The sequence below is a fragment of the Podarcis filfolensis genome (assembly GCF_964270895.1).
Source record: "Podarcis filfolensis genome assembly, chromosome: 2".
NCBI lineage: Eukaryota > Metazoa > Chordata > Lepidosauria > Squamata > Lacertidae > Podarcis > Podarcis filfolensis.
Window position 1 is genome coordinate 92912189 of NC_139605.1, and position 27054 is coordinate 92939242.

Here is a 27054-nt window from a genome sequence, read left to right on the forward strand (position 1 = left end):
ACAGTCAGACAGAAGATTATCTAAGCACGTGCCTTCTGCCAACTGCATTCCACCAGCACCTCTTGGGATCCAAACCAATATATTACCCTGAACCTGTGGGGCTGCTGTCATGTAGCATATTCAAGTTGTCATTCATATCATTAATGCAGCGTCACAAGTCTTAGAGCAGTACAATTCATCATACATACTTTGCAGCATTGGTCCTTTTTCTACTGTGCACATGGCAGACATTTATATTATTTTTCTTTAAGATACTATGCTTTCTTGGTGCATTTTACTTGCTTGCTTGAGTCCTTTCAGGGTGTAATTCTTGTTTGTTTCTTTAATTGTTTGGTTACCATGCAGGATACTGTAGGAACCACTGAACTAGGTTTTCCTTCTGCTGATATAAAGAGGTTACAAGAGCAAAACAGTACCTTGCGATCTGTTATTGCAGAAATGAGGAGAGAAATGGAGACCCTTAATATTCAGGCACTTTCATCTGACCAAAGCAAAATGGAAGCACAAGAAGCTGGTAAGGCTGATGCTACTGTAGTTTCTTGTACTGCTGGTAATGTTGATTGGGTTAAATATTAACTGCAGAGTGTATATGCCCATTTCTATACTTTTCTTTTAACAAGCGCTTCCCTTCTCCTAGCACTCATCATCTTCTTAACATATATGTTTATATTCATATTTCAGTTGCTTCATACATTTACGCTAATGAAAGATACAATGCATTCTTAGAGATCTTCAATCCATAGCAAAAAGTTACCATGATCATATGATAGATAAAAATCAAAGCTACATGTGAACAAATGGAGATCATTGCAGTTACATTTTGAGGGCAGGATCAGCACAGGCAAAACTAATGTTCTACTGAGACAGTATAGTTACAGCAAAACATTCCTATGAGAATAAATCCTATAGTTACAAAAAAAAAATGTGGGGAAAGTGAAAATCATTTGATAAAATGGCTTTCAGTTCTTGCACAAACATTTGCAACTGCGTAAACTGAAAGAGACAGCAAGATTGATCTTGCTTTGCTGTAATCCCACATCAGACACTTCCAGTTTTATTTAAAGGCCACCTAAATATTTAAAACAATACCAAACTTAAATTACACTAGCTTAATCATGACCACCAAAAGCTAGGCCAGCATTGGTTCACATAGCTTCAAGACTTTTAATGGATGGGAAGCCGTATACATGTACCAAGTTGGTGAACTGGTAGAATAATTAAGAGGGATCGCCTGCTGATATAGTGCAGGCTTTCTTTGGAGTATGTCCTGTCCTTCCCCTTGGAATGATGCAGCTGCTATATACTAGCCAGGGCTAGGCCTTCTTTGGGGGAAGTAATTCTTATTTGCACACACAATGAGCCTTTGAATACTTTATTCACGCCTGCAAAGTACCTGGCTGAGATAGTTGTCTTTATTTTTTGCAGACTATGTTCAATCCTTGGAAGAGGAGATCAGAGTATTGAAGAAAAAATGTGAAGACATGGACAAACAATATGAAGATGCACCTGAAGTTCATGGAAAGCTATTTGTATCTTCTCTGAAATCATCCAGTTATGATAAAAATACTCAGACTTCCTACCACATTACCACTGGACAAGACAGTAAGAGAAACATGTTGACAGATCTGCTTAAAATATGATAAATTTCCTAAAAGAGAGCTTTACTTCTGTTGAAGAAAAATCATGAAAACAGGGTTTGGGTCATCATTTTGTATACATGTGGATCACAGTGGTCATGCTTTTTTACTTCATGGAAGAACTTTCCATGTGAGAAAGCCACCTTTTGTAGCATTGGAAGGTCAATACAATTTCCTTCTAAAAACAGTGTGTTGATTTGTTTTATACAGTGGAATTTATACACAGGTCCTGAAATATCAGGGATATGTGTATGAAATTATTGATATTTTCTAAACCCAGTTTTCCTTGCAGCCATTTTGTTTCACCGTATGATTATTCTGATAGGTAAATTTCCTTGATATTTAACAGAATAATCAAACAGCTTTTCACAATAATGGACCTGTTTTTCTTGACCCTAATACTGTATATATATGGCATGTGAACAGGAAAGACATGTTTATGGTAATATTTAGCATTCTGCACCAACTCAGCTTGCTGCCTGCTTTATCTGCTCTTTGTTTTTCAGGTACATTGAATCCAGATGAAGTTACTACCAAGAATTCTTTGGAAAGGCAAAGCATAAAGAAAAATCCTCAGATGGATTCAGTGAGAACACAAGAAACACAAGTGGTAGGAAAATGCTGAATCTTTGTGCTCTTATGATTATAAAATAATGTTTTCAAGGGAACAAAGTTATAATAGCCAATCAATGGTTGGGAATATGGGCTTCTTTTATTCGTAATAAAGCTAGTACTTAGTTTTTTATATATTTGCTGTAAGAAGCATCATATTCTCTGGTCACAGCACTCTCTCATACAGTGGTACCTCGGGTTACAAACTTAATTTGTTCCGGAGGTCCATTCTTAACCCCAAACCATTCTTAACCTGAGGCGTGCTTTCGCTAATGGGGCCTCCCGCTGCTGCCACACCGCTGCTGCACGATTTCTGTTCTCATCCTGAAGCAAAGTTCTTAACTCGAGGTACTATTTCTGGGTTAGCGGAGTCTGTAACCTGAAGCATCTGTAACCTAAAGCGTCTGTAACCCAAGGTACCACTGTATATATATATATATATATATATATATATATATATATGGAGAGAGTAATATAATTACAAACAAAAGACACCATCAAATTAGTAGCTAACTTTTAGAAACGTGATTTCTGTTCTCATCCGGGGGCAAAGTTCTCAACCCGAGGTAACTCTTCCAGGTTAGCGGAGTTTGTAACCCGGTGTTTGTAACCCAAAGTGTTTGTAACCTGAGGCACCACTGTATTTTAATCTAAAAGTTAGAATCTGTACTTATCCATCAACTTCCACTAGGAGGCATTGTAACTCTATGTATCACAGTTATTCCAGTCTACTAGGATACATGAATGACTATCATAAGAGGGCTGGTCTAATTTAACTGATACTGGTTGCAAAGGAGAATAGCTTGTATTATTCCATCATACTGTGGGGGATGAATCATTTGGCTAAAATTGCAGCTATTCAATCTGAAAGGGATAAGATTTATCCTACTTTACTATATTCCCAAGTATTTTTTCCACATCAGACACCTCCAGTTTTACATAATGTCAACCACAGTATCAAACTTGAATCATACCAGCCTAACCATGGCCACCAAATGTCGGGCCCAAAAGGACTCACTTAGCTTTGAGATTTTCCATGGAAGAGAAGTCACCAGTAGTGCTTCTCTGCACAACCTTCATGAACCAAGTTGGTGAACCGATGGAATAATTAAGAGGGGTCCCCTGCTCTCAGGGAAGATCTCTTATCTTATCACAATGAGGTATAGATTTACAGGCCTCAAGCTATTTGGAATATTTAGCCTAGAGGCAGCACGTTGCATTTTGTGTCCAGAAGGCTCAGGAACCAGCATTGGAGATGAAATGCTGATACAGTGCAGGTTTGCTCAGGAGTGTGTCTTTATTGGGATGATGTTTCTGCTGTATACTAGTCAGGACCGGCTCTACCATTAGGCAGAGTAAGGAGGCTGCCTCTGGTGGCAGATGCTGGGTGGGGTGGGAAGCAGCAGCAAAGTGCTGGGGGGCAGAGAAGAAGAAGAAGAAGAAGAGGAGGAGGAGGAGGAGGAGGAGGAGGAGGAGGAGGAGGAGGAGGAGGAGGAGTTTGGATTTGATATCCCGCTTTATCACTACCCGAAGGAGTCTCACAGCGGCTAACATTCGCCTTTCCCTTCCTCCCCACAACAAGCACTCTGTGAGGTGAGTGGGGCTGAGAGACTTCAGAGAATTGTGACTAGCCCAAGGTCACCCACCCGCTGCATGTGGAGGAGCGGAGACGCGAACCCAGTTCCCCAGATTACGAGTCTATCGCTCTTAACCACTACACTACACTGGCTCACATAACTTACCTATTGTTTGCCCTCTAAGCTAGCCTTAGTAATATTCAGCTGCCCATCTAGTCATTCTCTATACATGGAATAGGAAGAGGTGCCATTTTGTCCTTTGCTTCAGGCAGCAAAATGTCTTGGGCCAACTCTGACCCTGGCAGATTAAGGAGCAATCAGTGCTGCATGGGGTCTCCCCATTTCAGAGGGCTATAGAGTAGAAGTAGCCTCCAAAGTGGTGGCTTCATTTCTCAAGACACTCTTCAGCACTTCTCATAGCACACAGTTTGGGATTAGTATAGGAATTTCATTTTTGTTTTGGTTCATACAAAACGCTATTCAAGACTGCAATCTTTTTATGGTAGCTGTCATTTGGGCATAGCTTTTATTCATTATAATGGAATATATATCCTGCCAAAAATTCACTTCATTTATTTTGATCCTTGTCATTTATTCTTCTAGAATTTAGTGACCAGGAAGCTTCAGGAGGACTCTGTACATCTCAGGCAACAGTTATTTGGCATGGAGGCTGGTGATGGACCCCATCAACTTATAGGAAATCATGCACAAGTGAGGCAAGGTAGATTGAAGGAAGCTGTGAGAAAGATCTGCAGTTTGAGCAAAGAGAAGCATCAGCTACTAGAGATGGTAAACAGACTAAGAGCAGAACTTGGAGCAGCTTCAAAGGAAGGTAATCTCATTAAGGTAGAAGGATCTTGGTTCTTTTATGAGAAATTTAGCTTCCTGAGATTGAGAACACTAGGAAACTGAAGTGTTGTCTGTAGGCTCTTTGCTGAGATTAAGAAATCCCAGTTATCACTTGAGAATGAAGTACTAGTAATTAAGTTGCGCCAAGTATTGAATATGGTAGAAAAGCATGAACAGAGTATTTGTTTCTTACTCTTGGCTTTGGAAACCTTCGGTACTGGCACTGAAAGGTTAAGGTGGCAGCTGCATGTTGCATAACAGCAAAGAACTATGTTATGTACTTACCATGTATTTTTGAATATTCCTGAAATAAGCAGTTGTATGTTTGATTTTCTTTCCTGGAAATAAACAATGCAGAATGAGAGTATTGTTTCACAAAATTGAGGCCTAAATGGAAGCCTTGTATGAGAATTTCATTTCAAAGTTTGTGTTCCGTGGCCCAGCTTCTTTGAATGAAGTGAAGAGGTGAAGGTCATTGCTTGGAAAAGATTTTCCCAGGCTAGTTTCTACACATCTCTTTAAACTTACACGCTGATACACTGCCACAACAGTGTAATTCATTTGCAGCTGTGAGCAGCAGTTTCTTGTAGGCAAGATATTTTCTATTTTAAAATGCCATGTTAAATGCAATGTGGAAAACTCCTACCTATTTATTTTCTTAGGATTTCTAGGCTCTCAGGACTTCAAGATTTCAAAGCATCCTCAGGGTCACACTTCGTCTTGTGCCCTACATCCTAAAGAACTTGTCAGGGAGACCAAGCACCGTCTTCTGGCTTTAGAGCACCTCCAGTACCAGCTTACGACACAGGTAATGTAGGCTTCTCCTTTAGGCAACATGTCAGTACTTGCCGCATGTGCAGAACCTCTGGAGTGTTGCCATAAGGCCTGGTTCGGAGGGAAGCCTGTCCTGAGAATGCCAAGCCCTCTCCTAGTCACAGCAATGACTTTGTGCAAACTGTGGACTGGAGAGTGACATGCAGTATGCTTTCACTATGCATGTTTTACAGGTAGAGTGGCTGTATCCCCTCCCTCCCTCAAGCAAAATTTTTATACCCCACCCAAGATCTCACTGATTTTGAGAAATAAAGTAGACACAGCACAGGGGTTGGCAGAAAGGTTTAAGTATCTCCACCCAGTCCAGTGCTCTGATGGGGGTACAAATCATCCCTTCCTAGTCTTCAGATTGTTAATTTCATGAGCAGAGAGGATGAAATAACCTGCTTGTGACCACACTGCAGAACTGGCATCCAGCCCCTGGAAGATTGACCAAGGTGAATGCAGCCCTTGCACCAAAGTAGATTAGCTATCTCTGTGTATAGCAATCACTTCCATGGCATGCTGGAACACAGTTGACTGCAACTCTGACTTTTCTGTCATGATCAGAGACAGCTCAAAGTATTGGAGGAATGTGATATTACAAAGTTTGAGATGAAGATGTCAACAGATCTATTTGGTGATCATTTCTATGCACTAAGAAGGACCCTGGGATTACTGTGATTCCCATGAGTCCTTGGAGTCAATGACCTACATGAAGCAAGCCTAGGGAGACAGTCATACTGTAGAGCAGCCAACTGGCTCATGATGTAAAATTAAACCAACAGAATTGGCTGCTCTGTCCAGTGCATAACCGGATCATGGCTGCAGTCTTCCAGGGCAGTGCAATAACCAGAGTTTGGGATTGTATGTAGAAAATCAGTTTTGACCACCACTGTTAGTGGAAGTACGTTAGGGAATGAGAGCTTTATCTGTTCTTTTTCTGAGAATATTAGTGCTTAACCTGTCCCATTTTATTAAAACATATTTCTAGAGAATTGAGAAAGAAGCTTGTAATAAATCAAAGCTACTAATTTAGACTGTTTCTTTTCATGGCAGGAGTTACAGTATGCACAGAGAAAGCATGCCCCAGGAAAGTGTCCTTGTTTTGTTGAGAACTTAAATACCGAAAATCTCCCGAGAAGCAGCAGCTGTAGTGAAGAAGCAGAAATCCCTATGAAACAGGTATAGTCCAACGTATTATATTCAAATACCCAACCCCAAGCTGCTTCCTTCCAATCAGTGTTTAAAATATTTGTTTATTATTTGTATTTATAGGTGTTTAACCTTCTATTGCTTTGCTTCCCCGTAGCTCTGTTTGTTTGTTACATTTGTATACCACCCTTCATCTGAAGACCTCAGGGTAGTCCACAGCATAAAATACAAAATAAAAACACAAAATACACGTGAAAAACAAGAACAAAACAAACCAATAACCCCCTCCTCCCACATTAAAAGACATAGAATGTCTGGTTGAAAAAGAACATTATTGCTTGGGGCCTAAAGATCTATATTGAAGGCGCCAGGTGAGCCTCCCTGGGGAGAGGATTTCACAAATGGAGCCATTGCAGAAAGGCCTATTCTTTTTTTTAAAAAAGATATTTATTGAGATTTTACAAAAACATAAGTTTACAAAATAGAAAAAAGTCACATAGAAAGAAAAAGATACAAAAAAGAAGACATAGAAAAATACATAAAAGAGAAAAAAGAAGAATAAAAATACAAAAAACAAAAAACAAATAGATAGAAAAGAATTAAAAAACAAATCCGTTTTTAGTAACTTTAGACTCATTAGCTTGTTTCCTTGGCCTCCTCACACCTCCCCTTTTTGTATTCCCATTTAAATAATCAAATCAGCAAATCCTTACCCTCTTTCGTTTATCTTAACTCTATATCTTAACATATTATAACTCTATATTTTCATCCATTTATCAATTCATTTTTGCATATTCTTATTAACTTTGTTGCTAATGCCACTTATTTTCAGTCCAACATCATTTTAACATTCATTAATTTTACAGTGTTTCTGAAGGTAGTCTTTAAATTTCTTCCAGTCTTCTTCTACCAACTCTTCTCCCAGGTCTCGGATTCTGCCAGTCATTTCTGCCAATTCCATATACTCCGTCACCTTCATCTGCCACTCTTCCAGGGTGGGTAACTCTTGTGTCTTCCAATACTTTGCAATAAGTATTCTTGCTGCTGTTGTTGCATACATAAAGAAAGTTCTATCCTTCTTTGGCACCAATTGGCCAACTATGCCCAGGAGAAAGGCCTCTGGTTTCTTCAGGAAGGTATATTTAAATACCTTTTTCATTTCATTATATATCATCTCCCAGAAAGCCTTAATCTTTGGGCACGTCCACCAAAGGTGAAAGAATGTACCTTCATTTTCTTTACATTTCCAACATTTATTATCGGGCAAATGATATATTTTTGCAAGCTTGACTGGTGTCATGTACCACCTGTAAATCATTTTCATAATATTCTCTCTTAAGGCATTACATGCCGTAAATTTCACACCGGTGGTCCACAACTGTTCCCAGTCAGCAAACATAATGTTGTGACCAATATCTTGTGCCCATTTGATCATAGCAGATTTAACCGTTTCATCCTGCGTATTCCATTTTAACAGCAAGTTATACATTCTTGAAAGTATCTTAGTTTTGGGATCTAACAGTTCTGTTTCCAATTTTGATTTTTCCACCTGGAAGCCAATTTTTTTATCCAAATTATAGGCCTCTCTTATTTGATAATAATGAAGCCAGTCTCGCACTTTATCTTTTAATTTCTCAAAACTCTGCAATTTCAATTTGTCTCCTTCTTGTTCCAATATTTCCCAATATTTCGGCCATTTGGCCTCCATATTGAGCTTTTTCTGAGCCTTCGCTTCCATTGGTGACAACCACCTTGGGGTTTTATTTTCAAGTAAATCTTTGTATCTTATCCAGACATTGAACAATGCTTTCCTGACAATATGGTTTTTAAATGCTTTATGTGCTTTAACCTTGTCATACCACAAATATGCATGCCATCCAAAAACGTTGTTAAAACCTTCTAGGTCCAAAATGTCTGTGTTCTCAAGAAGCAGCCAGTCTTTCAGCCAGCAGAATGCTGCTGATTCATAATAAAGTTTAAGGTCTGGCTGGGCAAATCCACCTCTTTCCTTTGCGTCAGTTAATATTTTAAATTTTATTCTAGGCTTCTTGCCCTGCCAGACAAATCTGGAAATGTCTCTCTGCCACTTCTTGAAACAATCCATCTTGTCCAAAATTTGCAATGATTGAAACAGAAATAACATTTTTGGCAATACATTCATCTTTATAGCTGCAATTCGACCCAACAGGAAAAGCTTCAAATTTGACCATATTTCCAAATCTTTTTTCACTTCTATCCAACATTTCTCATAGTTATCTTTAAATAAATTTAAATTCTTAGCAGTCATATTAACCCCCAAATATTTTACTTTCTTAACTAATGTTAAACCTGTCTCCTTCTGAAACCTCTCTTTCTCAATTGGTGTAAAATTTTTCTCAAGCACTTTGGTTTTTGACTTGTTCAACTTAAATCCTGCCACATGACCAAATTCTTGAATCAATTCTAATACTCTTTTCGTACTAGATTCTGGCTCCTGTAACGTCAAAACTAGGTCATCTGCAAAAGCTTTCAATTTATATTGTTTGGCTCCGACCTGAATACCTTTAATTACACGGTCCCTTCTTATCATATTCAGCAAAACCTCCAGAACCGAAATAAAAAGCAATGAGGAAATTGGGCAGCCTTGTCGTGTCCCTTTCTCTATCTTAAATTCCTCTGTCATCACATTATTAACTATTAACTTAGCCTTTTGTTCTGAGTAAATTGCACTTATACCATTTTCAAACCCTTGGCCCACCCCCATTCCCTGAAGATTTTTCTTCATAAAATTCCAAGAAATATTATCAAAAGCTTTTTCCGCATCTATAAAAATTAAAACTGCTTTGGTATTGATGTTCACTTGCAGCTTCTCCAAAATGTTAATTATGTTCCTCGTATTGTCAGACAGATGTCTACCTGGGAGGCCTATTCTTGTGTTGCCACATCATGTGGAGGAGGCACATGATGAAAGGCCTCAAGATGATGATTGCAGTTCATATGGGGAGAGGCGGTCCTTGAGGTATTGTGGTCCTGCGCATGTAAGGCTTTATAGGTCAACACCAGCACTTTGAATTGGGTCCAGAAACTAATTGGCAGCCAGTGCAGTCAGGCCAGGATCTGTGTAATATGCTCAGACTGTCTTGCCTCGGTGAGCAACCTGGCCACCAAATTCTGCATCAGCTCAAGTTTCCAAATCATCTTCAGAGGCAGCCCCACATATGTCCAAACACTTCTCTATCTGTGATCTTAAATCATCCAGCTTCTTCACCTCTCAGCACCCAAATGTCTTGTGTTCCCTGAAACAACTCTGCCTTATTCCCCTTGCTCCCTGTTATGGATGGAACTATCTCCCTGAACTGAATTTCCATGTGACCATCTCCTTAACTTACTTCAAATCCCTCACCAAAATTCCCTTTTTTATAAAGCCTTTTGAACAACCTCCTAGAGACCCAATGCTGTACTTTAACTAAGCTGAAGTATAGTTAGCTGGAATCATTGTATATTTTCCACCTGTTTACCCCTGCCTACATTTCTCTCACCTTCTTCTGTTTTTCTCTTGTGTCTATTTTTGCATTGTAAACCCTTTGGGATAGGAACACGTCCCCTTGTTCTTTGTAAATAAAGCACGCTGTATGTAGATGGAGCTATAATCAAGCTAATAAAATAATGTTGAACCCCATTGGACAGAAAACCATGTGGAGATGCAATTTGGAACAGAATCCCCACAAACAGGAAAAGAACTAAGCACTTCCCACTGTTTCTTCACTCCATATTTAACTCCCCAAGCTGCTTTTACATAGTAAGCCCCATAGCATTGGAGTTCTATGTGACATGTAGTTAGCCCCTTTGCATACTATTAGTAGTGTTATGTCAAGCTTAGTTTGTCTTTATATTGGATGTGAATTTCCAGGTCATTCAGTTATGAAATATCAGTCCCAACCCATCTTAAACCCATCTTGACTGGTGAGTTTGACATCAATACTAGGAAAGGTCCTTGAACAGAAAAGTAAACAGACTGTGAGTACTTAGGAAAAGTTGCTGTGATTACTAAGACCCAGCTTGGGTTTCTCAAAAACAAGTCATGCCAGACAAATGTCATTTCTTTTTTTCTTTTTTTTATAGAATTACAAGCTTAGTAGATCAGGGGAAGGTTGTGAACATAGTGTATCTTGATTTTAGTAAGGCTTTTGACAAAGTCCCCCATGATATACTTGTGGAAAACTGGTAAAATGTGGCTGGACAAGGTAACCATTAGGTGAATTTGTAACTGGTTGACTGACCAAACCCAAAGAGTGCTCATTAATGGTTCCTTGTCATCCTGGGGAAAAAGTGACAAATGGGGTGCCACAGAATTCTGTCCTAGGCCTGTTGTTGTTCAGTGTCTTTATAAACGACTTGGACAAAGGAATTGAGAGGATGCTCATCAAATTTGCAGATGACACCATTCTTTGCTAATGCCACAGAAGACAAAGTTGGGATGACCTTAACAGATTGGAGAACTGGGTCCAAATTAACTGAATGAAATTCAATAGGGACAAATGTAAGGTTCTACATTTAGGCAGGAATAACCAGCTGCACATTTAGGCAGGAATAAGAAGCTGCACAAACACAAAGATTGGGTGGGGGGCACCTGGCTTACCAGAAGAACATGTGAAAAGGATCTAGGGGTCTTAGTAGACCATAAACTTAACCTGAGGAAGGAAACATTGTTAGCCATACAAGCCTACCCTTGGCTTTTGATATTTTCAGCTCATTTCCAGATGCCATTGATCCCTGATCATTACTGAGGGCATACTGTCATTTCCACAGGTTCAGTCAGAATCAATTGTTGGAAATCGTGTTGCAGATTCCCCAAGGCATGAAACCTTAGTTCCACACCAGTCTCAACTACTTACAAAAGAAAGTCCCAGCCAACTCCAGCAAGGCCTGTTGTCATCATCTGGTACTGCTGGCTCCCTGGAGGAAATCTGGCAGATTCTAGAGATGGGATCAAGCCCTTCTATTCTCAGCCCCCAAAGCAACAAAGAGCAAGGTAAGCATGGTATAGAATGAAGTGGCTATTTAATTTTGTATTCGAGTCAGGTACTGTACAGTACCAGTAGACGTTGGAATGCCTCTGCCCTACTTATGGTGCAATCCACAGTGTTCTTGCTCTTTGTTTGCCAATTTTGAAATGAGTGGAGAATACATGCACGCATGCCCTATTAATAGATGTCTGTAGTTTCAGCTCCACTACTTACTCTAGTACAGTGGTTTTCAAACTGTGCTCTGCAGAACTTTCCCAAAAGACATATTGTCCTTCCCTACTGACTTTCTACTGCAATGTTAGGAGGGAGTGCAAACCCTTCTCTTGGATCCCAATAAGCCTGCATGTACCCCAGATGAACTAATGTTGTGCCCAGAGCTTATTCCAATAGCCTCGGTATTGGATAGAGATCCAAGATTGGTGCTCAGGGATTCTTTGACAGACAAGGCAACTTCCTACTCCTTGAGATTAGAAAATTAGAAAATTACTCTTTCTAGTACTGGGAACCAGCCATCCACCCTTTACTCTAGTTTTATATATAACTTTGAGACTGCTGCAGAAAGGCCATTTTGAGATTATCAGGTAAGCTTGTTAGAGACACACTATCACTGTTCTCAGTTAGTTATATAATTCAGCGCATTATTCCACTTTTGATAAAAATCTCCCAAGGAAGAAATGTAAATATTCATTGCCTATCCTCATGACATGAGCTTTGTTTGGAGCAGATATAAAAGCACAGCTTTAATATATTCTGATGCTGACTTTATAAAAGGTGAAGTTATTATGAATTAGTTCTTTGTATTACAGTAAAAAATCTCAGAAATAAATTTCGCCGTGCATAGTGAAATGTACATATTAGAACTGTGATTGTAAGCCTTGACTGCATTTGCACATTCACAGTATTGCAAACCATAATAAATGGTTTACCATGAATGTGCAAGTGGCTCCTGCTTTGTTCCTTCCCTAATGTGGGTGGAATCTGAACAGTTATAATATGATGCCAAGGTTTGTTTTGCAATCCACAATTATGAGGATCAACACTAAGCCGGGGAATGTGGTTTGCTGCTTCCACCCACACTTGAGGAGGAATGAAGTCAGAGCAACTTACATGTTCACTGTAAGCTGTTAACTATGGTTTACTGTGATGTGCAAACATGGCCATTGCTTAAGTCTTCAGTTCTTAACCTATTAAAATTACATTGAATTCAGCTGAACTTAATGCAATCATGCATATTTAGGATTGAACTGCTAATGTCTGGCCAAGAGCTTTCTATATATTTAGGAAGGAAACCAAGGCACAAAATGAACACTCAAGCCCTTCAAGATCCTATTACGTGGGATTGCTTCCAAACGACTCTTAAGGACCATCTGCTTTTGGAGTTTCCTGACAACATCAAGGAACACTGGACCAAGCTTAAAACATCCACTATTGCAGCCTTTGAACAAACTATTGGATATCAAACCAATAAACACCAGGACTGGTTTGATGAGAATGACCATGAGATTGAATGCATTATTGACAAGAAAAGGAAGACCTTTCTGATCTGGCAAAGAGATAGAAACTGCACCACTAAGAAAAAAACCTATGTTGCCGCTAAGGCTGAGGTTCAAAGAGAACTAAATAACACCTGGTGGATAAAAAAAGCTCAAGAGGTCCAGCACTTAGCCGACACTCATGATGCACAGAGTTTCTTTAAAGCCCTAAGACCATCTATGGGCCAATAAATCATGCCTCCTATGCTCGACAGACGGTACCAAACTTCTGAAAGATAAAGAAGCTCTTGCACTGTGCTGGAAAGAACATTACCAGCATCTCCTTAACCACAACTCCCCCATAGCTGCTGAGCTTCTCTCAAAAATGCCACAAAAACAAATTAGAGATGAGCTTGCAGCATCTCCAAATCTGGGAGAGTTATGTACAGCTATTAACTAAATGAAAAACAACAAAGCCAGCAGGCCTGATGGGATACCTGCCGAAGTCTTCAAAGTAGGTGGAATTGAACTTACACAACAACTTCACAAGCTCATCGAAAAAATATGGGAGAAAGAGGTGGCCCCAGCAGACTTTAGGGGTGCCGAAATTATCAATCTCTTTTAAAAAGGTGACAGAACAGATTGCAGAAACTATCGAGGCATCTTTTTATTAGCTGCGGCTGGATCTTAGCAAACCATCTCCTAAAAATATCTGAGGCTACCCGTCCTGAATCCCAACATGGTTTTCGACCTTCGAGGAGGACAGTGGACATGATTTTCACTGCTTGACAGTTTCAAGAAAAATGCAGAGAGCAAAACCAGCCCCTGTATATGGCATTCATTGACCTGACTAAGGCCTTTGATGCTGTAAATCGTAATGCCCTGTGGACTGTTCTTCTGAAAATCGGCTGCCCAGATAAATTTCTGAACATCCTTCAGCTCCTCTGTGACCATATGACAGCAACAATCACAGATAACAGTGGCTTTCAAAGTGAACCATTCACAGTGAGATCAGGTGTTAAACAGGGTTGTGTTATTGCCCCAACTCTATTATTTTCATCGCCATGATCCTATACTTTGTTGAAGGGAAACTCCCCACCAGAGTAGAAATCATATATCAAACAGATGGAAAGCTCTTTAGTCTGAGTAGGCTGAAAGCAAAGAGTAAGGTTACCATAACTTCCGTCATAGAGCTTCAGTATGCCAATGACAATGTAGTGTGTGCACACTCAGAGGATTACCTCCAAACCATCCTAAATGCCTTCGCAGAAGCTTACAAAAATCTTGGCCTATCATTCAACACCCAAAAGACCAAAGTGCTGCACCAACAAGCACAAAACAACCCCTCTGCAGCACCACAAATCCAACTCAATGGTGTAACGTTGGAAAGTGTCTATCATTTCTCCTTATACAAGGTCCAAAATCCAGCATCACTACAAGTGATCGCCAAAGAAGAAGATATATTTATGTATACAGAAAATGTGGGGTAGCCCCAAATAAGGAAAGGATTTTAGGTATACTAAAAAAAGCAGGCACTCTGGGTGGCTCCCAACAGAATGTTAAAAACACACTAAATCTAAATGTGATGGGAGAAATCATGACTCTTCCCCCCCTCCCAAACAATCCCTTCCATATCTGGTTCAACTTTTATTCTCAAATTTGGTTCAACATCAAGCCGATTTCTATGCCAGTTCTTCATATATGAAAAAAATGTTGAAAATGTTTGTTTTGTAGAACAAAAGAGAACTGCAGTGGTACCTCGGGTTACAAACACCTCGGGTTACAAACGCTTCTGGTTACAAACTCCGCTAAGCTGGAAGTCGTACCTCGGGTTAAGAACTTTACCTCAGGATGAGAACAGAAATCATGCGATGGCGGCAGCGGGAGGCCCCATTAGCTAAAGTGGTACCTCAGGTTAAGAATGGTTTTAGGTCAAGAACGTACCTCCGGAACGAATTAAGTTTGTAACCTGAGGTACTACTGTAGATGTTTCAAAGCTTTTCACCTAACTTCTTACAATCAGCAAAAACTTTCACCCAGAATTGGTCCAGCTTACATACTTTGAAAAATGATTTCAATGAACCATCACAAGTCACGTCAACAAGTGCATCTTTCTTTTCCGCAGATAAAGTTGTTAGTTGTACACCACCATATTCAAAAGGATTCCTTATCCATGAGTTTTCAGAATTTGGTGCAGGGAAGTAATCTCTGAAGCTAGTTGCTAAATCACACAGGTGTTCATTTATGTAATGTTTTACTTCTGGTATCAGTTCTTCGTCAGTGGCCTCCAGAAATGTCTCCAGTGTTGGGATGTTAGTAAGGCTACCACCTTCTACTCAGCTTGTCCATAACCATAACTTTTTAATCACTGCCTCAATCTTATCTTCAGTGTAAAAAATATTCACATCACTACCTTGAAGCAAAAAATTTTTTTTTCTTCCAGTAGCACCTTAAAGACCAACTAAGTTAGTTCTTGGTATGAGCTTTCGTGTGCATGCACACTTCTTCAGATACACTGAAACAGAAGTTGCCAGATCCTTCTATATAGTGAGAAGGTGGGGAGGGGTATTACTCAGAAGGGTGGTGGGAATGGGTGATTGGCTACCTTGAAGGTTTGTGTTGAAAGTGTTCCAAGTATGTGAAAACATCTGCTAAGTAGGCTACCATACACAACCATGCAAAGTTGTTCAACTGATCAGAGGGAAATTTTGAACCTGTCAGAAAAAGTCATACTTCACTTAACTCAAAGAATCACTTCAGTATGCTTCCCCTTGACAGCCAACAAGGGGCTGTATGTTGGCTTCCTATTTCATCACACTGTTGTTGTTGTTGTTGTTGTTGTTGTTGTTGTTGTTGTTGTTGTTGTTGTTATTTCCTTCTGTGCCCAAGTTTCATCCCTGGCTTAAATAGAGTAATTAGTTAAATACAATACTTATTTGGAGTAAGGTTTTTATTCTTGCTGATTACCCAATAGGAACAAGCAACTTTTTAATTCATTAGGATTCTGCCATGTACCTGCTTCCTCCCACCCCCAAATGTAGCCACATAGCTTCCCACAGAAAACAAGAAAACAAAATCCACACAGGCTGCCATTTGCACGAAACTAAATCATCAGAGGATTAGCTGTTGTGCTAATCATAGTGGCAAATTGCTTAGCTATTTCTCCATTTAGATTTCCAAGATGAAATATGAACCCCAAATTCACTGAAAACCCTATGTACAAGCAGTGAGAGAATCCTCTAAACTTGAAAGTTGTTGAAAGCAATTAAAAATTATTTTCAATTAAAAAGTAGAGAGCAAAGGGAAGGGATCCCTTACATTTTTAAAAAAATGTGAACTAGCAAGCTGTTTGTGCACTCTATCTCTCCTCGCCTCCTCCAATAGCAAGAGCCCCAAGAAACTGTGTCAGAGGTTTTTGCCCAATCCCAGCTCACTTGTCATCCAGCAACTCTTTCACAAGTTTTGGCCCTGCCAACAAGCAGGCACTCTGGTCGAGAGCAGAGGCTAGATGATCTGTGAAAGGATTTCACTGTGCAATTAACAAGATAAGTGAGTCCTCTGGCAGGGGATGGTTCTGCGGACGCCCAGGGGTCCCCGGACCCCTAATTGGGAACCACTGTTCTAATCAACTAACGTAATAAATAACAAGATGAAAGATGAAAAAATCTTTTTTAATAATTCCAGTGGCACCTTTAAAGGTAAAGGGAACCCTGACCGTTAAGTCCAGTCGCAGATGACTCTGGGGTTGCGGTGCTCATCTCGCTTTACTGGCCGAGGGAGCCGCGTACAGCTTCTGGGTCATGTGGCCAGCATGACTAAGCCGCTTCTGGCGAACCAAAGCAGTGCCTGAGCGGTACCTATTTATCTACTTGCACTGCGTGCTTTCGAACTGCTAGGTTGGCAGGAGCAGGGACCGAGCAACAGGAGCTCACCCAGTCACGGGGATTCAAACCGCCGACTTTCTGATCGGCAAGCCCTAGGCTCTGTGGTTTAACCCACAGAGCCACCCGCGTCCAATTGAGTATCTGACGAAGTGTATTACACACAAAAGCTCATACCTTGAAAGCTTATATTTAGTTGATCTTAAAGGTGCCACTAGAATTATTAAAAAAATTTTTTTCATCTTTCATCTTGTTATTTATGATGACTGTGACAGATCAGCACAGCTGTCCACCTGAATCTCTAATCATCTGAGCTATTCACGCTCATCATTTCATCTTCAAAGAAAGACTGCCCCACAGCTGCTGAAAGGAATGTGAGGAGATGGGAAGTGGAGCTTCTGACGTCCCCTCCTAAACATCTTTAACTCTTGATGGTGTGCCCCCCCCCCATTTTCTGCTTCACATGCTTGTGATATAGGTGTGATTTTGCTGCTCTTTCAAAATGAAGTTGTTTTCTATCATTTCTTTTCTCATGGAAAATGCTGCTAAAATTCTTCATTCTCTTATCTGGGCTTGATTATTGCCATCCCGTTTGTGTAGGTCTCCCTTTATCCCATCTAAAACAACTGGCCTATTTTCTTAACTCTCAATCTTTTTGAGTCAAAATGGATGTTGTACAGGTAGAAAAGGTTCAGAAAAGGGCAAGCAAAATGATCAAGGGGATGGAGCCACCTCCCCTCTCAAGAAAGGTCACTGCATTTGGGACTTTTTAGTTAAGATTAAAGCTGAGTTAGAGGTAGCATGATAGAAGTTTATAAAATTATGTACGGCATAGAGATAAGAGGATAGGAAAAGTTTTCTCCCTCATAATATTCAAATTCGTGGACATCCAATGAAGCTGAATGTTGGAACATTCAGGACAGACAAAAGAAAGTACTTCTTCACATAGAACATAGTTAAACTATGGAACTCACTCCCAGCAGTGGCAGTGAGCAATGGCCACCAACTTGGATGGCATTAAAGGAGCATTAGACAAATTCATGGAGGATAAGGCTATCAATGGCTGCAAGCCATTGTGACTATGCTCTGTCTCAATAGTTGGAAGCAGCAATGCTTCTGAATATCAGTTGCTGGAAACCACAAGAGAGGAGAGTGCTCTCATGCTCGAATTCTGCTTGCAGGTTTCCCACAGTCATTTGGTTGGTCATTGTGAGAACAGGATGCTGGACTAGATGGGCCATTGGCCTCATCCAGCGGGTTCCTCTTGTATTCTTGACTCATTGTCTTAGCTCATCTACCTTTTTTGCCTCTACAGTATTAGACCATCTCTTTTGCTTTTAATCTTTTCCCTACTGGCACGCTTGTTTGTTTAAATGAATCCACCAGACAATTTCACAAATTGAACAATCCTCTCCCGAGTAGCTTCAGGATTTTGATTAATTGGTTAATGTTTACCAAGGGCTTTGAAAATGCAATGTGTGTAATACACTTGCAGATTATTTTTATGTCCTGGTCTAGCAGCATTTCTATAGGCTGTGGCAGCGAGCAGGGATGACAGTATAGGATGGCATGTGTGCTGTTGGCAGTGACCCACCTGCTATGGCACAATTATTTGGTAGACCGAGACATTGAAGATATTGAAGATACTGCAGGTCAAGAACCTGTTGCTAAAGCAAAAACAGTGTTTGCACATGCAGATGTCACAGTAACTTGCCTAATGTTTCATGCTGTCAGCAGGTGAAACTCAACTGGCAGTTTGCAAGGACACCAATTACCTAATCTAGTATTGGAAACCTGAATGCAAAAAAGAAATTCTGGCTCTCAAAATGCAGATGCAAGTGATGTGTATATCTCAAGACTTTAAAATGCCACCCTCCATCACCTCACAGGTGAAAATAAGGACCGTTTTGTGTCCTTCTTGCATCTCTGCTTTAATACAAAAGATTAAGTCAATTTATACATTGCTAAATGATCTTTGCTGCATTTATTCAGGAACAGTATAGAGGGCACAATTGATGCAATGTAGATTTGACAATCTACCCATGTTATTCAGAGAAAGAAGCCTGTTCCCTTCCTACCACTTTACTGGCAGGACCAATAGCTTGATTTATTTGTTTGTTTGTTTGTTTGTTTATTACCCACCCTTTACCCTGAGGGCCCAGAGCAGGTTACCACATTGATACAACATTAAAAGTGGTTTAAAACAACTTATAATCATAAAAAGAATGTGGGTCCTATCAATATACACCTCAAGTGTCAAAAGCCAGGGTAAAGAGGTGTGTCAGCATAGTAAAACCTAACCCAGTATAAAATTCTCACAAACCGCCAGAATGAAATCTAAAAGCAAACTGTCTATGTGTAAAAATGCAGTCTTTTCTCTCCTCCCAACACCCTAATTCTTGCTTGCTAATTGGGTCCTTCTCCACACCCCTTCCCTACTTTGCTTATAACTGAAATCTAGTTCTGCATTGGTAAATGGCAGGTACTGAAGGAAAAGTTTATCATATCACTTTACTCTCCTTACATGATCCCAACGTCTTATCAGGGTGTGCAGTGGGCCCAAGCTACTGAAAGTATCCAAGTTTGTACCTTCTTCATACTATGGCCATTGTGGCACAGCTTGGCCAAGGCCTAGTCACCATAGCAACTAGTTATCACTCTTTCTCCTCATTTCAGAATGCGGAAGTCCAGGCTGGGAAAATATCTCTGCCCTCCCTTGCAAGAGGAAACAGACGGACTGTTGTTGAGCCACAGTTCTGAACTAAATATTTCTTTTGCTCTGCAGCTGTTGTCTAGTACCCAAGATCCCCCCTCCCCAATAGGAACAGAGCTACAGTTTGCTGAAGAAAACTTTGGTATAACACCCTATTCCCCAGAACAGTCATATAACTTGGAGAGCTGTCTTCCCTGTGTTCTAACACATTCTTGTTTGGGCCAACTTTCAACAGCTGGCGTTCAGCAGTGTAAAAGGGATTTTAGTTGGTGAGATTATAGATGTGAACAAAGAGACTTTACCTAGAAAATATTATTTGCATGTACTTTTCACGAACAGCAGCACTGAGTTGACACGGATTTTGATCATCTCCTGAGTTTTAAAAGTAGCTCAAAGAGCTGCTGTTAGAAGAAGAAAGGCTGAAAAGTGACTACAAACCAAATGTTTTCCAGCTCCTTCTCTTGCCTTATTTGTTAGACTATGATTTGCCTTATCCGTTGAGAAAATTACCGCATTCTTGACAGAATTAAGTTGATAACATCAACATATATGCTGAGTAGTGGGGAGAGAGAAAAATTAGGTTTCTATGGTTTGTGGTCAGAGCTCCAGTCCTTGGGGAATTATAGCTTCATATAAAAAGCTGCCAAAGGGTAGAGAAATGAGAAATAGTTAGAACTGCAGTAGATGTTGTGCTGCAATATTTGAACTTGGATGACGAAAACTGAAGAACCACTTTATTACAGCTCATTATGATTGGTCCAGTTGTCCTGGCTGAAATTTGGCTCTTATTGGGTCATATGTTACCTTTCACTCTTGCTTATGGGACAAAATTTCAACACTTTTTCCATCATGTGGGTAAAGCACCAGACAATGAGAGGTCTGAGTAGAATATTAACCAACAGATTTGAACTCCTTTCTGGCTCTACAAATGCAATTTTACTTTGCTGTTATGCAAGACTTTTCATCGTTCAAGTGCTTTACAAATATTAACTTATTCTGATGTGATTTTCTATGCTTGACAATTCCTAGTATCAGAATCTGAGCTTGTAAGTATGAGAGTGATTTTTCGTATGGAAATAATCGTAACAGAGCTGGACTGGGTAAATTCATCACACAAATGTTGTGTGTTTGGGAAATGCAGTGCACAAATGCAAAATATCCATCCATTCAGTTATGTTTGAATAGTTGCATTTCTGCCTAGCCAAAGGCAAAATTGGAAGTTTAAAAAAAACCATGTAAGATGAAGAGCTGATATTTCCAGAAAGACTGTTCTCCTTCACCTTAAAACAGTATTTACATGGAAGCCTTCAAACTGATAATATAAACATCTTTCTGACCTAGGAATATCAGGCAAAATAAAATTCAAAGTCTTGTTTGATATCTACCATGCACTTTCTGATACATCTTAAAACAGTGAGTTTGTGGTAAAGATGAGATTTGAAGTGGGATTTGCTATAGGTGTTCTGGTCACTTCAGTACAGGATGTTTAACAATGGAGTGGTCTCTTTCATACAAAGAAGTAACAAATTGGCCCACAAATAAATGTAAAATGTAGTTGGTTGGTGACCTTAATAAGAAGTTTGTTGATCAGTAAATTTCAGTAACAGATATGTCTATACAGTAACAGATGTATCTATACTTCACTACACCATTAAGAATATAGTGGGGAAAGGCTCTGTGCCTCAGATTACAGCACTTTCCCATCAGATGAAAAATCTTCAGGAGAAGAAAACATTAAAACAATCCAAATAAATAAAAATTGCAAAGCCAAACCTATTTCTCTTTCATAGGCAATAAATCACAAGGATTTAAAAGTTATCTTATCCCCCACCAATATGTCAGCCTTCTTAACTGCAAGTGAAAATTATTTATTTTACAGTGTTTGTATAATATTTTTCAACCCTAATGGTTCTCAAAGCAGTTCACAATAATAAAGTTAGATACATAGACAGATGGTTGTGTCCCCACAATAACAGATGCTGTTGATAGTATGAAATAGTGGTATAATATGTTTTTTTTGTTTTTGTTTTTACTAATCTTTTTATTGATATTTTGGAAACGACATCAAACAATACAAAAAAGAAAAAAGACTGAAAAGAAAAGAAAAACAAACAAACAAACAAACAACAACAACAAACAACGCCTATAAACATAAAACAGACAAACCAACATAACATCACTCAATTGACTTCCTTCCATCTCGGTTTAGGCAAAATAAACTCATCGCTTATCTGCAGATTGTATTATATCAGCTCTTTACATCGCAGGTTTTAGATTCCGCCCACTGTGATTTTGGTAATACCTAGATTGATTTCAATGTAACTTAGAAATTTATTCCAGTCGTTCGTAAACTTAACGATTTTTTGATGCCTAATTTTTTGTGACATTCTAGCTAATTCTATATACTCATATAATTTCATTTGCCATTCTCTAATGGTGGGGATATTGGAGGTTTTCCAGTTTTGCGCTAACAAAATCCTGGCGGCCACCATTGCATATTGAAAGAATGTTTGGTCTTCATTTTTGATCTCCTCTCCGATCATACCTAAAAGGAACGCTTCAGGTTTTTTGGGGAAGGTGTATTTCAGTATTCTTTTTAATTCATCGTAAATTTGTCCCCAAAATCTTTTCACTTCGTCACAGGTCCACCACATGTGAAAGAAATTACCCTCTTTAGTTTTACATTTCCAGCATGTGCTGTCTCCGGTCTTATACATCTTCCCCAGTTTTGCCGGGGTGATGTACCAACGATACATCATTTTCTCCATGTTTTCTCGGAGAGCAGCACATGCTGTGAACTTCATACCTTTCTTCCAAAGTTTTACCCATCTGTCAAACTCCAGATTATATCCAAGGTCCAAATAGTGGTATAATATGACTTCTTGCTCTGCTCCCCGAATGGTGGCAATAGCAAATAGGGGTACTGGGGTGGGCAGATATTCTTCAAAGTGTTCTGCCGACTCCCCTAGATGTTCCTGTCTCCACTACTTAATATATGTTTATGCTGCTCTGAGCAATTGGCATCAAACTAAAATAATATCCGTTTTCTCTTCCTTTTGATTTGCAGAGAAATCCCAGGTTATCCATGAACCAAAAAGACTTGAAGACTCTCAGGAAGAAGCCCACACAGAAAGAGTACCAGCAGCTGCCTTGACTGTCAGAGGGACTAAGTTTGAAGTTCAGACAAAGCAAAACCCAAACAAGTCATCTTACAACCGATCCAGAAAGCCCCACTCTCCCCAGCGAATGGCCAAAATCCGAAACTACAACATAAAGGATTAGATTTTCAGTGAAGTAGAAATTTTTATATCTGAATTATGCACAGTATTTTGTTATTAAGTTGTGATACCAAGTTTAAGTCCTATTCTGTCCATGTTTGGTTTTGTAATTAATGTTACTAGTCAAGTTCCTTCTTACTTCCAATTGTGCTAATCAAACTTCATTGATAAATGTTTTTGACTGTAGAAAGTATTTAAACCACCTTCCTCTACATCTTGAGCTGGTAAATAAATATATGTTTCAGTATGCTTCAGATAGATTCCTCAAGAGTTTATCACACACAGAGAACTTTATTGCAGTTTATAGACCCAAAATACACAAAAACAAACAGGAAACACTGAATATGAACAGACCTAGTAAGTGACATCTCAATTATATGTTCCAGTATTTTATTTTCCCAGATCTCCTGGTTCTACACTTATTGAACAGTTCCTACAGTTTCTCTGTATATAAAAGAGCACAGCTGCACTGTCCACTGCCCTACCCCTTCACCTTTCCCAAAGGACAAACAGATAGGAAGAAAGAAAGGGAAAGGTGGCAGAAGGCTTCTCAAGAATGATGGGCATGGACTACAAGCACTGAGATTTTCCTTTGAGGGAGGGAGGGGGAGTAAGATGTTTCACAAGATGAGTTGGGGGTATGAGCAGCATTGAAATGGGCTGTGCATGCCATGCCTCAGTTCTTCCCTCTATAATTTGAGAAGGGCTTTTGCATGGATTGTTTTAGTCAGGGTATCTCTGCCCAGGAAGAGTCACAATTGTTGCACCAGTCTCAGCGGATGAAAGGCATTCTGTGCTACTGAAGCCACTTGGGTCTCTAGTAACAAGGCTGGATCTAAGAGCACACCAAAACTCTAGTCCTGTAGGATGGAATGCAACCCCGTATAGAACAGATTAACATCCCTTGCCTAAACTGATTAATTGTTCATAAACTGTAACTATTTTACCAGGACTAAGCATCAGTTTAATAGCTCTTAACCACCAATAAAATTATCATGCTCTTATATGAAAAATATGTTAAAAAGATACAGAGGTGGGTTACATCAGCATATTCATGATACGCCACTCCAAAACCCCAAATAATGATGATGATGATAATAATAATAGTAATCATAATTTATTATTTATACCCCGCCCATCTGGCTGGGCTTCCCCAGCCACTCTGGGCGGCTTCCAATTCTTTTTTTTAAGTACTGTAATACATCAAACATTAAAAGCTTCCCTAAACAGGGCTGCCTTCAGATGTCTTCTAAAAGTCTGGTAGTTGTTGTTCTCTTTGACATCTGGTGGGAGGGCATTCCACAGGGAGGGCACCACTACCGAGAAGGCCCTCTGCCTGGTTCCCTGTAACTTGGCTTCTTGCAGTGAGGGAATCGCCAGAAGGCCCTCGGTGCTGGACCTCAGTGTCTGGGTAGAACGATGGGGGCGGAGACGCTCCTTCAGATATACTGGACCGAGGCCGTTTAGGGCTTTAAAGGTCAGCACCAACACTTTGAATTGTGCTCGGAAATGTACTGGGAGCCAATGTAGGTCTTTCAAGACCGGTGTTATATGGTCTCGGCGGCTGCTCCCAGTCACCAGTCTAGCTGCCGCATTCTGGATTAGTTGTAGTTTCCAGGTCACCTTCAAAGATAGCCCCACGTAGAGCACATTGCAGTAGTCCAAGCGGGAGATAACCAGAGCATGCACCACTCTGGTGAGGCAGTCTGCAGGCAGATAGGGTCTCAGCCTATGTACCAGATGGAGCTGGTAAACAGCTGCCCTAGACACAGATTTGACCTGTGCCTCCATGGACAGCTGTGAGTCCAAAATGACTCCCAGGCTGCACACCTGGTCCTTCAGGGGCACAGTTACCCCACTCAGGACCAGGGAATCCTCCACACCTGCCCGCCTCCTGTCCCCCAAAAACGGTACTTCTGTCTTGTCAGGATTCAACCTCAATCTGTTAGCCGCCATCCATCCTCCAACCACCTCCAGACACTCACACAGGACCTTCACCGCCTTCACTGGTTCTGATTTAAAAGAGAGGTAGAGCTGGGTATCATCCGCATACTGATGAACACCCAGCCCAAACCCCCTGATGATCTCTCCCAGCGGCTGCATGTAGATGTTGAAAAGCATGGGGGAGAGGACAGAACCCTGAGGCACCCCACAAATGAGAGCCCAGGGGTCTGAACACTCATCCACCACCACCACTTTCTGAACACAGCCCAGGAGGAAGGAGCGGAACCAATGACTTCACCAATGACTTCACTCACTGTAGATGTCAAACAGAATGGGGAACAAGACAAGACAGACCCCTGTAGAATGCAACAGCATACCTACCTAGAGGTAATCTACTAGTTCCACCTTCTGGAATCTGCCTTTCAGCTGGGAATGGAACCACCAAAACACCATGCCCCCAGTTCTTCAGCTAAACAGGCTACTCAGAAGGATATCATGGCTGGTTGTATCAATAGTCACTGAGATGTTCAGGAGAATTAACAGAGACATGCTCTCCCAGGTTATCCATGAGGACAACCAGTGCCCTTTCTGAGCCAAAAACAGACATGCAGAGTGAAATAAACCAGCACTTAGACCCTTCCACTTAACTTTCTTCTGCTTAGATGTTATACCCAGAATGGGCAAGGTCGAGTAGATATGTGGCAGACTCCACTCCTCAAGGCATTTTGTCTGCATCCTCATTGCAGCAACTGAAATCAATCCCATAAACATAATATGATGGTGATCTGACCACATGTTGTGACTGATCTGCCAAACCCATATCAAATATGAGCAGTATTATCCCCTGTGTGAACAGACAAACATTGTAGCATACGTCTGAGGGTTCTTTTCCATCATACTGTTGGGGGCAGGGATTACTTACTTAGATTTTATTGCATTAGCCGTGTGGCCATAGCATGATATACATAGAAATAACAGCATAAGATAAAATGGGGGTGGGGAGGTAAAGGTAGATATCGTCCTGGGCAAATACTTAAAGGGAAAAAAGAAGGGAAAAAAGGGGAAAAAAGAGATAACAGAAGCAACAGGGGATTTAAAACATCGAGTGACCGATAGTACAAGAACAAAAAGACAAAAAACTGCTGAGGCTGGAGGAGGATCATTAAAGGGGTCCTTCAGCTCCTCAGATTTGTCCTAGCTCCATTGTCCTTGTACTATAAAGCTACTTGGAACTTTGTTCGATTGTGCAGCGTATCGACTACAGCTGTGGTGTTGAAAAAGGAGTTAGTGCCGCTTTCCACTTCATCACACTGAGCAGGAAGTTAGCTGTCATCTCGGTAATCCAACAATCAGAATCCTGCAAAAAAAGGGACACTATCCAGGGCTGGATTGGGAGATGAAGCTTGTTCATGAGAGGAGTTAAAAACCGAGATCTTTCATCTGTCCAGTTGGGACAGAAGAGCATTACATGTTCCATAGTCTCCAGAGCCGAGTCATTACAGTTGCATGTTCTGTTTGCGATGGGGACTCTGGAATAACGACCCGACAGAACTGCTGTAGGAAAACAGTTGAGACGGGCACAGGTAAAGGCCCTTCGCTTAGCCTCCGAAGAAATTGTGAAGCAGTATAGAGGGATTCCTTCAGGGGGAGGAATAGCTAGGGCTAGGCCTGAACACGGCCCTCTTGCATCGGCAGCTGTGTTAGAGAAGTCAAGTAGCTGTAACTTCTTTTTAATTGAAGGTAGGGCCGCCGGACTGATACACTCTAATTTAAGAACAGTTTTGCAATTCAGATTAAAAAGAGAGCAGGGGCAGGGATTATAAACAGTGAGGTGTGAAGAAATTGCATGCAAAAGATGCAGACCTTGATATGTTCTTCATAGAGGTCATTCACAAAAATCAGTTGTTAATAATACGAACATACTAGCATTGATTAGCCAATTAACTCATGTAGAGAGATTAACATTGGTTACTCCAATTCAGTCCACAAGTGATAGCATAGCACAGAACATCTTGTTTCATTGTAATTCACTGTTTCCACACTGCAGTCTCCCTTTGAAGTGTCTGTTGCAGTATGACCAGAATTAATCTCTGGTGTTGCTTATGACTTTGTTAGAT

General features: G+C 40.3%; 1 protein-coding gene across 12 annotated transcripts in view; it reads left to right on the top strand.

Moving 5' to 3' along the window:
- Positions 1 to 23247, top strand: part of CCDC57 (coiled-coil domain containing 57) — a 65242-nt gene extending 41995 nt beyond the window's left edge. For 7 of the 12 annotated variants that reach the window (XM_083598117.1, XM_083598119.1, XM_083598120.1 and 4 more), the window contains 8 exons: positions 346 to 514; positions 1426 to 1602; positions 2144 to 2247; positions 4430 to 4658; positions 5338 to 5483; positions 6548 to 6673; positions 11432 to 11654; positions 22783 to 23247. In XM_083598117.1, coding sequence (XP_083454243.1) covers positions 346 to 514; positions 1426 to 1602; positions 2144 to 2247; positions 4430 to 4658; positions 5338 to 5483; positions 6548 to 6673; positions 11432 to 11654; positions 22783 to 22997 — 1389 coding nt within the window. In that variant the 3' untranslated portion in view covers positions 22998 to 23247. The other 5 variants (XR_014544336.1, XR_014544338.1, XR_014544340.1 and 2 more) reach the window with 2 other exon arrangements.
- The last annotated feature ends 3807 nt before the right edge of the window (positions 23248 to 27054 follow it).